A 15,081-nucleotide genomic window follows, 5' to 3' on the forward strand; every position below is an offset into this window, starting at 1 on the left:
TCGTCCAGATGATTTTGATATATTGAAGTCTATATCTATCTTGATTAGTTTATGACGTTACGGGGTACCGTTATGCAAACAAAACTAATATACTCTGTGAGCTCTGCTCAGTTGAGTATAAAAAGGGTGTACAATATATTTGATTGCTCTTCTGTAAAATGCATATGCCGTCAGATAGACGGTTTTGGAGTTGGTCGATAGTAGGCTTTGCAAAGGCATCGACGTTATACTTTAAAGTATTAGTCTCTATGTACCTACTTATGGCAAAGAGCATTGTACATAAAAAAAGTGTGATATCTTATCCATCAACTGCCTGACAGGATGTTCAAGATGGCTACTTTTTAGCGTTTTGATGGCGTTTTGACAGGATGTTCAATATGGCGGCGCATAGAGTCGGCTATCTTCAACGGATGATAGAAAGAGATACAGAATGAGAACACGATAGTCAATTAAAAATCAGGTGATCGGTTATATTTGTAATTTTAACGTCTATTCAGAAGTTAGCACACTTTTCTTATCCACAATGTCAAAGAGGATAAATTGAAATAAGGGTAAAAGTCTAGTTGAGGGGTCGATTGTTAATACGCTACCAAAAATATCGAGAGGTGTCAAGCGTCTTGACATCGGTATTAATAATCCGAAGGCGAAAAACAAAAATTTTAACTCGTTCAAAAGATATTAACGAAAAAACGAAAAATGAACCGAAAAATGGTCCCTCCGAGACCGGGGGTGGGATCCATAGCATTTTTGCGCAGAACACTTTTCTGCATTGGCGGTCTTCGGTCGCGCTTATAAAAAATTACCCTGGGTGGGTCCAACACCGGTTTGGAGACCAAAACTATATCCGCGCAAAACACTTATGTTCACAATTTTTTTGAGGGTTCTACAACATTACAACAACCATATGAAAATCGCCAACTTCAACTGCAAATATCTCCGGACAGAGATACAATTTTTATTTTCCGCCTTCGGATTATTGTTGTAGAGTAATACGCGTTTTTGACACTTCCCTCGATATTTTTGGTAGAGTATTAGCAGTTGACCCCTCAACTAGACTTTTACCGAAATAAGAGTCACCAGTTTGCTACGAGTGGCGAGATCCTCGCTGGAAATCAAAAATTTATGCCTAAGGTTTTCTATTAATTAATTAAAAACAGTCGTTAAATAAACACAAAAACGCCACGAAAATTTAAAAAAGATATTTTATGCACATCTTGCTCAAAGAAAAACTAGCGGCTACCTCATAGAAAACATAGAGCAATTGGCTACGAGTAGCAGACTGACATATCTTGATTTAATTTATCCTTTTTGCTTATGGCCGTTTTCACAGTGGTGAGTTCCATGGTTAACTCCGTGTTAACTAAAGTTTTACAGCTCAATATTGATGGGTTTAACTCTAGTTAGAAAATATAGGTTACTAAGTATGATTTAGTCAAAATTTAATTGAATGGAAAAATAAAAATTCATATCTGTGTTATAAAAGATATATTATTGATGTTGGTTGACAAAACAGCTACCCAGTCGGAATATTCATTCCCTTGTTTTTTTTTTTTAATACCCATACGTGAATAAATGCTATTTTATGAATACCTGCAAACTAATACGGATGAATTAAATCTGGTCTTGGCGCTCATTAAATTTTTCACCCTTAACCATCCAGCATGGCTTTGAACCAAAGGCACACACTAAGTTAAGATTCATCAAAGAGTTAGGTACATTACATACATCCAATTTCCAACTCGCTAGTTGTAAACTACCTCACGGGGTTAGTATGAGTCACGAGCTCTACTATGCGCTCGACTATTTTTTTTTTAATAAGAAACTATAGCGGCTATTGACTTTCGATTCCGATACCAAAATGTTAAAACTTCAGACTAATTTAAATTTCAGAGTTCGAATTCGGTTACGGGTTTTGGGAATCGAAGTTAGATAACTCTATCAGTAGAAAAAACCTAAGTCGTTCGGTATAAATAAACCTTCGGATTGTCCATTTTTTACTGTTATGAGGTGAATGGCAGTATTGCATTATTATCCTTATATTTTATCAGATGTATGTTCTCCGTTTTCGATTGCGTTTCCGACTCCAGGCTCAGCTATTCTGCTTTTATCACATTCTTATAAGCAAGTTGTTTTCCTGACATAACTTTAATACAGACTAAGTAAGTTCTACATCTCTTCCAGCAGCACTTTCGAAAATATCAATTTAATTTTAACGGCAAAATGATTAAAGGAAGTATCTTTTGATGTTTTGAATAATCAAACGTTCTTTCGAAAGCGTCCAATGAATTTTAAAATTAGCAAATCTACTTTAGAAAACACCAAATGTACTTATAAATAAGCAAAAGTTCTTCAGAGTATATCACATGTACTTTGAAGCCACTATAATTATTTTTTGTTTTATTTTAATAAATACTGTAAACATTAATAATATAATCTGATATTTCTTAAAGTACATGCCACACTTTTTGAAGTATATTCGATGTTTTTTAAGTACATTTGATTCTTTCTAAAGTACATTTGACTTATCTGAAGTACTTTCCGTGTATTCCAAAATCAAATTGATTGTTTCTTGAGTTTTTTTCTACAGCTTAAAAATTTTCTCTGTCAAAAAATAGCACCGCTTAGTTTAAACACACATTTTTCACAGGCGCGTACTTTCAATGGCAAAAAATAAAGTGCAACTTTTGTGGCTTTGTGTAAGTATTGTCAAAAGTAGAAAATTGGCAAAGTATAATGGATGCGACGGCTGATACCATGATTCAATCACAGGAGGTTTGACAAATTTTTTGACAATTGCAGCCATTTTGCTCCCAAATCGAGTTGAAATCCGTTAACTGTGTTGTTTCTTTGCGATTTTTCGAAAAACATTAGTAGTAGAAATAGGAAGCAATCAGTCTACAAATACCCGATTATTTTTTTAATAGTATGATAAATTTATTAACAATGCCATGATCTTTTAGTGTGGCTGAACATAAATAATTTTATGAAAATTACGGACACCAAGCAATAGTGCAATTTCGTAAACCTATGAACATACGAAACCTAAACCAATTTAAAATTCATCGTTCCACGTCAAAAACTCAACTAGTAAATTGATTCACGTAAAAATGTCTTTAGTAAATAATGGAGATGCCAAAACGAAATATACTCTTTGAGCATGTTAACTTATTCATTCCGTATGTTCGGAACATTCATCTCCATCTTAGAATTTTTGGAATCGGTTTATATTTGGAATATTATGTATATATTTATTTGGAATATTCGGACCTCGTGAGGTAGTATCAAACGAACGTGTTCCGAATATTTTCAACTAACGGTTTATTCGGAACACTTCCATGAATACTTAACGGAAAAGAGCTTTCCGAAATTTCAGAATAAAAAGTTGAATACTCCCAGTGTAGCAGGACCGCACAAAAGCTTAACTCTTGTGTCAAAATCAATGCCGGAATATAAAGTTCTGGAACAATAAGCCATTTTCTTAAATTTTTTTTTATTAGTTCATTGCGGCTGCTGAGTAGAGTACCACCCCATGTCAGCTACCAGTTCAAAATCTAAAAATATTTTTCAAAAATGTCCATTTCAGGATTTGTCATAAAATCGCCCTCTATCGGATTTAGGTTGAAGAACGCCTTATCTCAGAATGCTTTTCGTTTACTCCCTCTTGTGTCAAAATGCATTGAACTTATGCTCAGTTAGGAAGTTTTCAAACTAATTTTGAGATAGTGTATTTTTGATTAACTAAAATTCTCACGTACAGCATTCTGCAAACAAATTCTGAAATAATGACCCAACCAACATAACTCTTTCTCAATTCATGAAGTATTTAATAGAAAATTAATTATTTCCTCCAAAACCTGTTGGCTTTTACAAATTTAAGGTATATTTATTATCACTATTTTATACTACTAAAGGTACTTTTCTGCTACAATTTTCGCTAAAGTGGATTGTATTATTTCCCGTTTTCTTTACTTCGGAAAAGCAATCCGTCCATATTTTTAAATTTGGGAGTATCAAAGCTATGTCATCATTGGAGAACAAAGCTCTAGTAAATGAATCATGGGCTGATACCTTGCATATCTGGCGTTTACCATTAAAAGAAATACAGGCAACACTGTTTTCAGCTTTTTCCTTGTCCGCCAAGTGACGTATTGTATTTGTTTAAGCCATTATTCATATCGATTGATACAGGGAATGGATTCACCTTGGTCTTCGTAAGAATCAATGTTCACAAATTTTGTTTGATACATACATATATCAACGGCGACCGTGGTGTAGTGACTCGTCTACTAAACCAAAGGTCCTAGGTTCAAGGCCCGAGAAAAGTAGCATTAAAGTCTTTAGGAAAAAGTTTTTCGTTCATAAAACAAATTTCCAAGCGTGATCACCCTCAACAGTGGTTTGGCAAACACTCCGAGTGTATTTCCGCCATGAAAAGCTTAGTGAGAATTCACCTGCTGGTAGTTGCCATTCGGAGTCGGCTTAAAATCTAGGTCTCGTCCCGCCAATTTTTAGAAGCAAATAAAAAAAAGTAGCTCGACTCGAATTGGAAGAAAAGCTCGAGCTAAATCTTCTCGAAGGTATTTAGCATTTATTTCATTGAAGTACATGTATGTCTAATCGAAATAGAAATCGGGATGCCCCAAATTTGTTGTCCTTTTGTTTAACTCCCATGTTGTAGAAACAAATTTTGCGCCTTTTTGGGTCCATACTTTAAGGATATATCCGAAGTCGGTTAAGGTATCTAAATGAAAAACGCCGCTCAATCTTGTATTGCTCAATCGAATTTTCAGAAAATCTGTTTTTCCATCTTGTGTGATATCTTCGAAATAAATTTATCATATATTGGTCTACATTGGTCTATTGGTATCCTTTTGCTTGACACAGATGATATACATAACTAGCTTTACACGTGGGTCGACATTTCTAAACCTTGTGTAATTTCTGACAATGAAAGCTTTGCAAATGCTTCATTTTTTGGGAGCGCCTTTTGTTTGATTCTCAATGTGTAGTTTAAACAGGTTTAAGGCCTATCTAGGCCCAAATTTTTGGCGATACTTCTAAGACTACTTGAAATGCTCAAGTGAAACTTTTGTATGTTATATTTTTCAATTTAAGTTAGCCAGTAAATATATATTTACATGTATAAAATAATGAATGTAATGTATGTAAATGTGCTGTGAAAAAATACAAATTATTTTTTCAATTTGTGGTTAGTACAAATGCATGAATGAAAATAAATGTTAAAAGAAGCTTTAATGGAGTTTTGTGATTTGAATTTCATAAGGGTATGGTTGTCTCCACATAACAAATAAAAACCAAGTTGATCCGGCTAAGTAGGCATTCTTATCGGCACCCCCTGTGGAAGCAGAAGAAGACGGCCACGAACTCTCATTTTGTGGAATGGATCGAGTGTAAAACAACGGATCTCTTTTTGCTTCCTTTTACCGCCAGTTTGTGGCACAAAAATTAAATCTAGACTATTTAAAGTTACTATGTTTTAAGCAGAGTTGCCGGATTCATTTCCAGCAAAGTACTGACTCATAATGAGATACTGTTGTACCATTTGCTAAGCAATCAGTTACTTGTGCAACTTCACCAAACCTTGATTCTTATGTCTCCATTCACGTGCTGTTAACAAGGAGGAAACATTTTAAATTTTTGCTCAAGTTATCGTGTGAACGGACTGACGGAAGGATAGACGGATGCCAAATAATAAAAAGCGGGCGCGTCTTCTAATCAATTACGCCCATTTTTACAAGAAAAAGTTTTTGTTTTCTACCGAATTTCGTTTGCATTGATCGATATATGACATAAATACCCTGTAAAAAACGTTGGATCATGTGGTCCACTGGCGTACTTACCATTATACTCCACTGTAATGCAGCAATGGACCAACTCATGTTTCTAAACGAACATATTGTAAGCCGATCATTGCTCGTTTTTAACGATTGTAATCACTACACGATGTTTATTGGACTGTGGGTACTCCAATGGATTACTCTGATGCAATGCGGAGCTGGAGTATATGGGTTAGTCCTAGGACATCGCAATGTTAATTGGACCATATTTTTTGTATGAATTGTGGTTAATTTTGGAGCACTCGGTTGGTCCATAGCGAGTACTCCATACATGCATGCATGGAGTACTCACGATTTTTACAGGGTAGTCGTATAGATAGATTACCTAAAAAATTGGCGGGGCCATGCCCCTTTTCAAAAATTTGTATACTGTCGTACTTTACTACACCATACCAGTACTGAGTTGAAATATCAGTATAATTTAGCTATATAGCATATCGTGACGAATATTAGCAACACTAAGGGATACTATCACCTCTAAGCCGATACTAAGCAGTCACTTGTATGTACATAAACAAATCAATCATTATGAATACACATATGTACATACAAGCAGCGGAGAGATACTCACAAAAGTAGGCAATCATCAGCGAAGTAGGTCTCACATATACACACAAACATATGGCTATGCGAGTGACTATAAACTACAAATTCACATGCATATATGTATCTGGTAACTAAGTAGTAAATTCTAGAAGAAGAAACGACTAGAAGTATGCGAACGAGACAGCAGAGAGTGTAAAAGGAGCGAAAGCTGAGTAAGCAGCAATCAGTTTGATTTAAGCACGCTATTGGTTGCGAAGTCAAGTATTATTGTGAAGTACTTTGAAAGTAGTCTAATAAAGACCATTTTTGCATTATTGAATATTGGAGTTATTTATTCAACAGTTTAGCGATTCGAACGTTAGCAGAAGATCTGGAATAAGCGAAATTTCTCTAAATTCATTACAAAATATAAAGCAGTAAGGAAACCTTCATGTCAAATCTCAATATGGTATCTTCAATTGCTTCCCATTTACAGCTTGCAAAACTTTTCTTTTAAAAGTGAGCGATGCCACACCCATTTCGGAAAATTTGAAGAAATTTCTATTAATCGCCATGAAGTTAGCGCAGATATCAAAATTTCATAATTTGATCGGCCTTTAGTTATGAATTATCGCATTTTTTCCATTTTTCGATATCGAAGTTGTGGGCGTGGTTATTGTACAATTTCCCCCCTTCTTAAAAATCGATATCGTCTTTCGTAAATATATATATATCCACTCTCTTTCAAATTATCGTGTTAACGGACGGACGGCTCAATTAAAATCTTCTACGATACTGAGAAATTTGATAGGGCGAAGTCTATATCTATCTCGATTCATTTATGTCATTACGTGAAAACGTTATTACAAATAAAGGATGGATACAAATATACTTTCTTTCATTTATTAGTTGTGATCTGTGGAAACGCAGACTTCCAACGGCCTTTAACCACATACAATTATTTTGTAATTCCGAAGGATAAAGCACATTTTTCTCAAATGAGGCAGCTTAGTACCTATACAGTGTATGTTATACACACACATGCATACATACATAAGCAAATACATACGGGGTTGTTGCTCGCTAGTGAAAGCTACACTTAACACAAAGCGCTTTTTTATCCTTCGAACTTCAAACCCTTAGCTTTAAGCTTCCTAAAAAATACTGTTTTCGTCATCGCTCTATTTGCACAGTATTTTGCGGCCTACATTCCTTCGTCATATCCTTTGTTTATAACAATAAATAAAACATTGTTTGAAAACATTGGTATACACGTCTGACATCCTGTCAACCTTGCCTATTTCAAGTCCTTTTCGCTGTCAAATGAAAATTATAGAAAACACATATTAGATATAAGTGAGAGTCAGTATTGTGCTACATTTAGTAAATTAAGTAAAGAGAAAATTTAAATGAATAAAATACCTTTTTAAATGTGTTACTTACCTACTACTACTACAGTTTGGTTTATTAAATAGAGAGAAAAGAGTATTGACAGAGAAAAGCCAACAAAAGATTCCCAAAAATCCTGAGGACTTGTAGTTAGTGAATGTTTTATATTGCATAGATACACAAATGCATAGATACAAATAAAAAATATTTACAGTGAACTGTATACTAAAGTGATGGGCATAGCAGCAGAGCCAGTGTCCTTTGAGGACTGGTTATGCTCCCAAATTTGCTAATTAATGAAATAAAACTTGACCTCGCTTTGAGTGCACACTCGCTAAAGGGAATATACATACAAATATTTTTTTTTTCAAACACTCAAACTCGCAAACACCACCCACCGTTGCAAAATGCAAGTGATGCGTTTACGCCACGCCAAGCTCATAGTAATATTGGTTGTTATAGCTAATCTAATACTTTTCTATTACTCCTGGAAATCAACAATTTGGAAGAATCTAACATCAACGCTCATACCCAGTGACAGCGCAGACCGTGCAGCAGCTGCTGGTGCGGATAATGAACTAATCGGCGCAGGTGGCGCATCATCCGGAGGGCGTGCGGGCAAATCGGCGCGTGACAAATTGAAGAATGCCAATAAACATATACGCAAATCCATAACTATAGTCTTTCGCAGTTTTTATAACTTCGAAAATGATCTCAAAGCATCCATAGACAATCTGCTCGACATTGTACCAAACTTGTCGGTGTTGGTATTGTTAGAGGGTTCACCCTATCCACCAGTACTGTATGAACGCAATATTACTGGAAGCGGTGAGGAGAATACAGTCCGTTTTCTCAATTTGGGCTTTGATGTGCAAAAGACACCGGGCGAACTAAATGCACTTGCCGCAATACATACGAAATATGTACTCTTTTTACCCGATAGTGTACGTTTGACTAGTAAAAATTTGCTACAAAAGATTTTACGTGAAATTAATTCCGTTGTACCATTGGGTGCTGGCATAGCAGCGCGAGCTGCTCTGAGAGCTGGGGAGGTTAAACATCAGCAAGAAGCGCGTGCTTTGGTACCGCCAGTGGGACCTGAGGAGACTGTTAAACGCATTGTGATAGTGCCATTCGCTGGCAACATGAAGTCCTTCAGCAGTTGTACGCAAATTATATTGGATTTACCAAACTGGACGATACAGTTTGTGGCTGTAAATAGCAGCGACAAATGTGATTTGGTAAGTAATATTGGTAAATTGTTTATACCCAGTTGCGCTTTTTTAGGTGGTGATGCAAATAAAATAAGGTAGGTAGGCTGAATGGGATGCCGTCGATTAGCGGCACAGTTTAGCAAAGTGGAAAGGGTGGAGGGATAGTGGTACCAAAAACTCGGTTCATTCTTCACTTTTACATAAACAAGGAATCCTGCTGGAACTCGTCGGATCTTTTACGCCAAATATGGTAATATTAAACTGGCCGGTCAAGAAAGACCTCACATAAATTGACGTGTTGTATTATGTTGCTGCTTTAGGAATTTACCTCTGATTTTAACCTCTAGCCATCCTGTGCGCCCTTCAAAAAAACTAATACCATACGAACTACAGTTGATTTACCTTCTCTCTTAAAATTAGATAACAACAATAACTATAGATTAGGTTCGGTTGAACTGGACAAGTCAGTTGTGAGGACCTCACATAGTCTAAATGAGCCCGTAGTATTATCAGAAGTTTGTTTAACGACCAAACTTAAAAACCCTATCAAAAACCAGGACCTATGTTATACAATAATTCCATCCTCTTGAGAAATACTAGAAGCTTTCTCGGAACTATGCCACTTGCTGCTTCTAGATATGACAGCTGTATCACTCCTAATAGCTGGAGTCTTAGCCTTGCAAGCGTAGGGTACGCGCACAAAACGTGCTAGATCGTTTTCTCCTCCAACCCACACTTCCTACATCTGCTATCACTGGCCAAGCCTAATTAAAGACATGTGACGCCAGAAGGCAGAGTGCAGTCAGTGTAACCGTTATGAGTCAACAGTGAATTCGCATCCTGACAAAGTCGTACGTGTCGGGAATAGGAAAAATTAAAGTTTCTGTAAAATTAAAGGAGTAAATCTACCTAAATCGTTTATTTATTTATAATGGTTTAGTTTCCGCCGTTAATTGTCAAATCGTCAGTGATTGACAGTTATAAGACCTTCATATAATCTTCGATACTTTACAGCCCGCGTCTTTCTCGCTTGGTCGATCATGTGCAACTCTCGTCTTCTCTTTATCTCGCCCAATCTAATTACGACGTCTATAGAACAAGCTTCGAAGTGCGCGCCCTTTTTAGCTAGTTCATACATTTTTTCATTCCCATCTATTCCCATATGCCCTGGGACCTAACACACTTGCAGGATTTGTTTATTTCCAGATCAGCACGGTATACAGCAGACCCTACTCCTTCAACTACTTTGGAACCATCGGTGCCCCTTCGAAGCGCAGATAAGGAATCCGGTAGTCTGTTCGCCCTGTAATTGGTGATCACCCGACTTTTCTCCAGGAACCAATTTCTGACCCCCTTTCGTTTAATTTAAAACTTATCCTGAACAGTCGCTGATATTTGCAGTAAATACCTGAGCATCTAAAGCAGCATATATCTGCCGTCATCAGTCTACTTTAATATGGACGAGTGTCTACCGGATTTTGGAATTCTTTAACACTACTCCAAGGATAAGAGATCCAAAATGATTTCCAGCGCTTTGGCATGCATTTCTTGCAGAATTAAATGTAAGAACGAGTCTGGGGAGAAAATCACTGCAAATGCTGAAAACGTGGCTTATTTGACCTGCGTCCATTCCTTAATAAATAACACAATACGTTGATAATGGAACCCGGAGTGTTCTTTCGCTCACTTTCTAATTTCGACTGATTTAAAAAAAGTGTCGCGTGGGTTTTGCAATATCATCAATTCGGCTTCGAGTCGCTCCATTCCAGCTGGTAAAATAACGAAAATGCAGTCTTACCTCACAATCGAAGCTGAAACAATGTGGCCATCGAAAATGCAGAGCTTGATGAAGCCATGTGAAGGGCCGATCCTTTCAAAGTATTAGGCACAGACGGTAAAACCCTGCCAACAACCTCTCAAATCATAGTTGAGGAGAATTATATCCTCCAAAATTCCAAAAAGGGGCAAAGATGACTGAAGTGGACAGAAATGGTAGGCATTCAACATTCCTTGAAGAAATGAAACATCTAAAGCGAGGAATATTAAAGAAAAAGTGCCATGTAGTGGTATGCTATGCCCAGTTTTATTTACTTGCCTCATATCGAAGCTCTTCCCCACCACTTTGCCTTTGAGACATGCCTGGTAAGTCCAGTTATTAGAGTCAAATACCCAATTCAGAAGAGGAAAACAAACTTCCCCATGAGATTGCCACTTATCCGCAGTCAACAAGGACACTAAGCCACCTACTCAATTGGATGTGAAGTTCTCGCCTCTAGGCAACTCCCTGTTTTTGGAAGCGTACTTGTTTTAATTTACATCGCGATAGTCAGGCCTCATCATTCCGGTTTCATATAAAGCCAAAGTATGTACTTATGGCCGTTTAGGTAAAAAAAAAATTTAATATAATCTCATTACAGTTAGGCCGAGCTTGGATTTATGCACCTTAATATTTTACATCGTTATCATAATTAATTGGCGCTTAACCGCCTAACCGATTTTGGCTGTTTCGTGCCAATCACTCCAGCTGTCCCTTTTTCGCTATAACTGACGCCAATAAGAGCACCAAAGCAGATATAGTCTTTCCCAGATATAGTCACCCAACTCAGTAGTGGCCTCCCCCTTACTTTGCTTCCAAACCGCGATGTCGACTAAAATACTTTCTTGTCCGGAGCGTCTTCGTTCATTCGCATAAGATTACCTAGCCAGCGGAGACTTTTATTCGGTTTTTATTCGCTGCACTACCGTCATATCTGCGTAATGCTCATACAGTTACAGTCATTATACCTCCATCGATATTCGCCCTCGGCATCACGATAAGGACCATAAATATTCCGGAGACCTTTTCTCGCGAACAATCCAACAGCTTTCTCATCTTCTCTCGACACCGTCCATGACTCCGAACTATACATCAGAAGAGGAATGCTTTTTTTTCGTCGAGAGAGGAAGTACTTTACTTTTCAATTGCCTGCTCAGTCCAAACTAGCACTTGTTGGCAAGATTTTTTCTCTGTTTATTTTCTCAGCTGACATTGTTTTTGCTGTTAATGATGGCTCTCAAATAGCCGAAATCCTTCACAGTCTCGAATTTATATCCGTCAACATTGACATGGCTGCCACGGCACGAATGCGCCGATTCCTTCTTGGTTGACAGCAAACACTTTGTCTGGCTCTCATTTACGGCAAGATCCCCTTCACTATCTAATCCAGCGAAGGCAGAAGTCACAGTCGCTTTTGTTCAGGTCAATAACATTATGTTTTACATTGCTCTTTCTTTCGCCCTCGGCATCACGATAAGACCATAAATATTCTGGAGACCTTTTCTCTCGAACAATCCAACAGCTATCTCATCTTCTCTCGACACCGTCCATGATTCCGAGCCATAGATCAGAAGAGGTATGCTTTTTTTTCGTCGAGAGAAAGGACTTTACTCCTCAATTGCCTGCTTAGTCCAAATTAGCACTTGTTGGCAAGATTTTTGCTCCGTTTATTTTGTTTTTGCTGTTAATGCTGGCTCTCAAATAGCAGATAGCAGTCTCGAATTTATATCCGTCAACATTGACATGGCTGCCACGGCACGAATGCGCCGATTCTTTCTTGGTTGACAGCAAACACTTTATCTTGCCCTCATTTACCGCAAGATCCCCTTCACTATCTAATCCAGAGAAGGAAGAAGTCACAGTCGCTTTTGTTCAGGTCAATAACATTATGTTTTACATTGCTCTTTCTTTTACAGTACATTCAAAAACACGCCATACTTGTGGATATAGGCGTACTTAAGGAGTTGCCAGATCCATTTGGAGCGCCATTCCCAGAAATGTTTTACATACAAGCGAAACTTGCGGGAATTTCGGTAAGAATCGTACAACCACCCAAACCATTTACTCGCGTTCTCACTAAAACAATATTAATTTCATTTTACAGAAAACAGTTTTTCCACAATCCTTTCAAGATGGACGTCGTCTATTTACTTCGTATCACACGAAACAGCGTCGCACCGAAATACGACGCCGCCAATTTAAAGAATTATACAAGAAGTTACAAATCAAACGCATAATACGGCGTTCTCACAAAGTTGTCTCCAAATCAGATACCAAAGAAGGCGGCGGTGGCAGTGGTTCACATCACAATCTTGTGCTCGACACACAATTTTCTTCTTCAAATTTTAGTTTGCCACTAGTCACTGAAATCGATTTAATCGGTTGTGAGCGTACAACGAAATCTTGTGTTGGCACTGTCTATAATAATCGGCCCTTCTATATTTATTTGAACAAGCATACACCACCGTGTTGCCTTGACAAACTCAAAACGACATTCAATCATGTACTTGAAGAATTCGAAAATGTTGGCATACGTTATTGGTTGGATAATCAAGCATTACGAACAGCTATCGAAACGAATCATTTGCATCCGGATGCCTATGAAGTTGATATTAGTTTTAATGTTAATGATTTGGAACGTTCGAATTCTATGAAAAAATCACAAAATAAGCCATTTGTGGATAATGAAGGCTTCTATTGGATAAAAGCCACAGATGGGCATTATTTTAAAGTGCAATTTTCGAAAATCAATCAGATTGGTGTGAATTTGTTGCCATTCGAAATTAACGGTAATGAAGTGAAGCCGAGCGGATTTTTCGGTTGGAAAGCAAAAGAATTCTCTGCCGACTACTTGCATCCAATGTCGACAGTACTCTTCTTGGGTAAAAATATAATGTGTCCGAATAATGTGCGTGAATTTTTGGATTTTAAAAATGTAAAGTAGACTGCGAAGGATGCATGAATGTACCCTGCAGCCAAACCAACTAGTTGTATACTAGAGGAATACTAGTTTGCCAAAAATCTCAACTAGTTAGAGTTCTGTATTTTTTCCAACAACAAATGCCAGTCTCTGCATCAGCATCATACCTGTTGACAAACTAGTCATTATATCCACCAGAATCGAACCAGATGACATACTACTCAGTAATACATCAGGGTCATTACAATTAATACACTAGTCAGCCTCTTGCCAGAATTATAGCAGATGACATAGTAGTTATTATATATATCAACTAGCAACTAACTCCCTCCTCTTCACTTTTTCCCAATCCATTTATTCACTCCTCTCTCCGTCTTTTTCGCTTCATCTATCTCCATCTTCGTCTCATTCTATCTCTTTCTCAGTCTCCTTCTCTCTTTTCTCTTCTCTCAAGTTCTTCTTATTCTTCTTCATCCCTTATTGCCAGTCCCAGAGGGTAGTATGTATTTTGTTCCAGTCCCACACAGCGTCGATCGCAACCAAACCTATGTAATAACCACCGCGTGAGGTTTGCGCAACTTGTGTGAAAGTTTGAACAAAATCGTCAGACGCATCTCTTCAAACACCGCCGACCAACTAATACACATTTTAACCTTTCTTTTTATATACATATATAGATATTATACCAATTGACATACTAGTTAGTTTAAGCAAGAGTATATTGTTAACATCGTTCTCCGGACACGTCCACGCGATGCTACCTCCCGACTTGTTGATTAGGATTAGGATCTTCTTATATTAATCTGGATCAACCGGCTGACTTGGAAGGTGCCGTAGCTCATTGTAGTGCTTACGGAGATGTTTTCTTATTCCTCTTGGAGTAGTGCACGGTGGTTGACAGTGTCAAAAGCTTTTGACAGGTCAAGTGCCTTGAGCAGCGTCCCATGATGAAGTTTTGGTTGGTTCAGTCTGCAATATATCTGGCTGTTAATGGCGTTCGATGCGATGGTAGTGATATGCATTTTACGGAAGCCATGCTGATGGCTGGCTAACAGAATATTTGTTTTTAAATGAATTACGTCGGTAGATACGACTCACCATTGTAAGCTGAGTTTCCGGGCTTTGGTATTGAGATTATTTTTTGTCATTCTTTATTATTCTGAAATGACAAGGGCTTAAAGGACGAGTTGTTTAGCTATTCCGTCTGAGCCCGTTGATTTGTACGAAATATAGCCTTTTTAAAGCCAAAATCCAAATGAAATACTAACTAGTATGAATTCAAAAACTAACTAGTATGAATAAATTCGACAAATTCTAGTACATGAACTATTCAAACACCAACTAGTGTGAATAACCTTA

At 37.5% G+C, this 15,081-nt stretch overlaps 1 protein-coding gene across 1 annotated transcript; it reads left to right on the forward strand.

Moving 5' to 3' along the window:
• The first annotated feature begins 7,792 nt into the window (after positions 1 to 7,792).
• On the forward strand, positions 7,793 to 13,998 carry LOC137247151 (ribitol 5-phosphate transferase FKRP). The gene is made up of 3 exons (XM_067778235.1): positions 7,793 to 9,013; positions 12,719 to 12,835; positions 12,907 to 13,998. The coding sequence occupies exons 1-3, from the start codon at positions 8,180 to 8,182 to the stop codon at positions 13,744 to 13,746; spliced, it is 1,791 nt and encodes a 596-aa protein (XP_067634336.1). The 5' UTR covers positions 7,793 to 8,179; the 3' UTR covers positions 13,747 to 13,998.
• Positions 13,999 to 15,081: the final 1,083 nt, after the last annotated feature.

This window comes from Eurosta solidaginis, chromosome 3 (assembly GCF_040869045.1).
Source record: "Eurosta solidaginis isolate ZX-2024a chromosome 3, ASM4086904v1, whole genome shotgun sequence".
Classification (NCBI taxonomy): domain Eukaryota; kingdom Metazoa; phylum Arthropoda; class Insecta; order Diptera; family Tephritidae; genus Eurosta; species Eurosta solidaginis.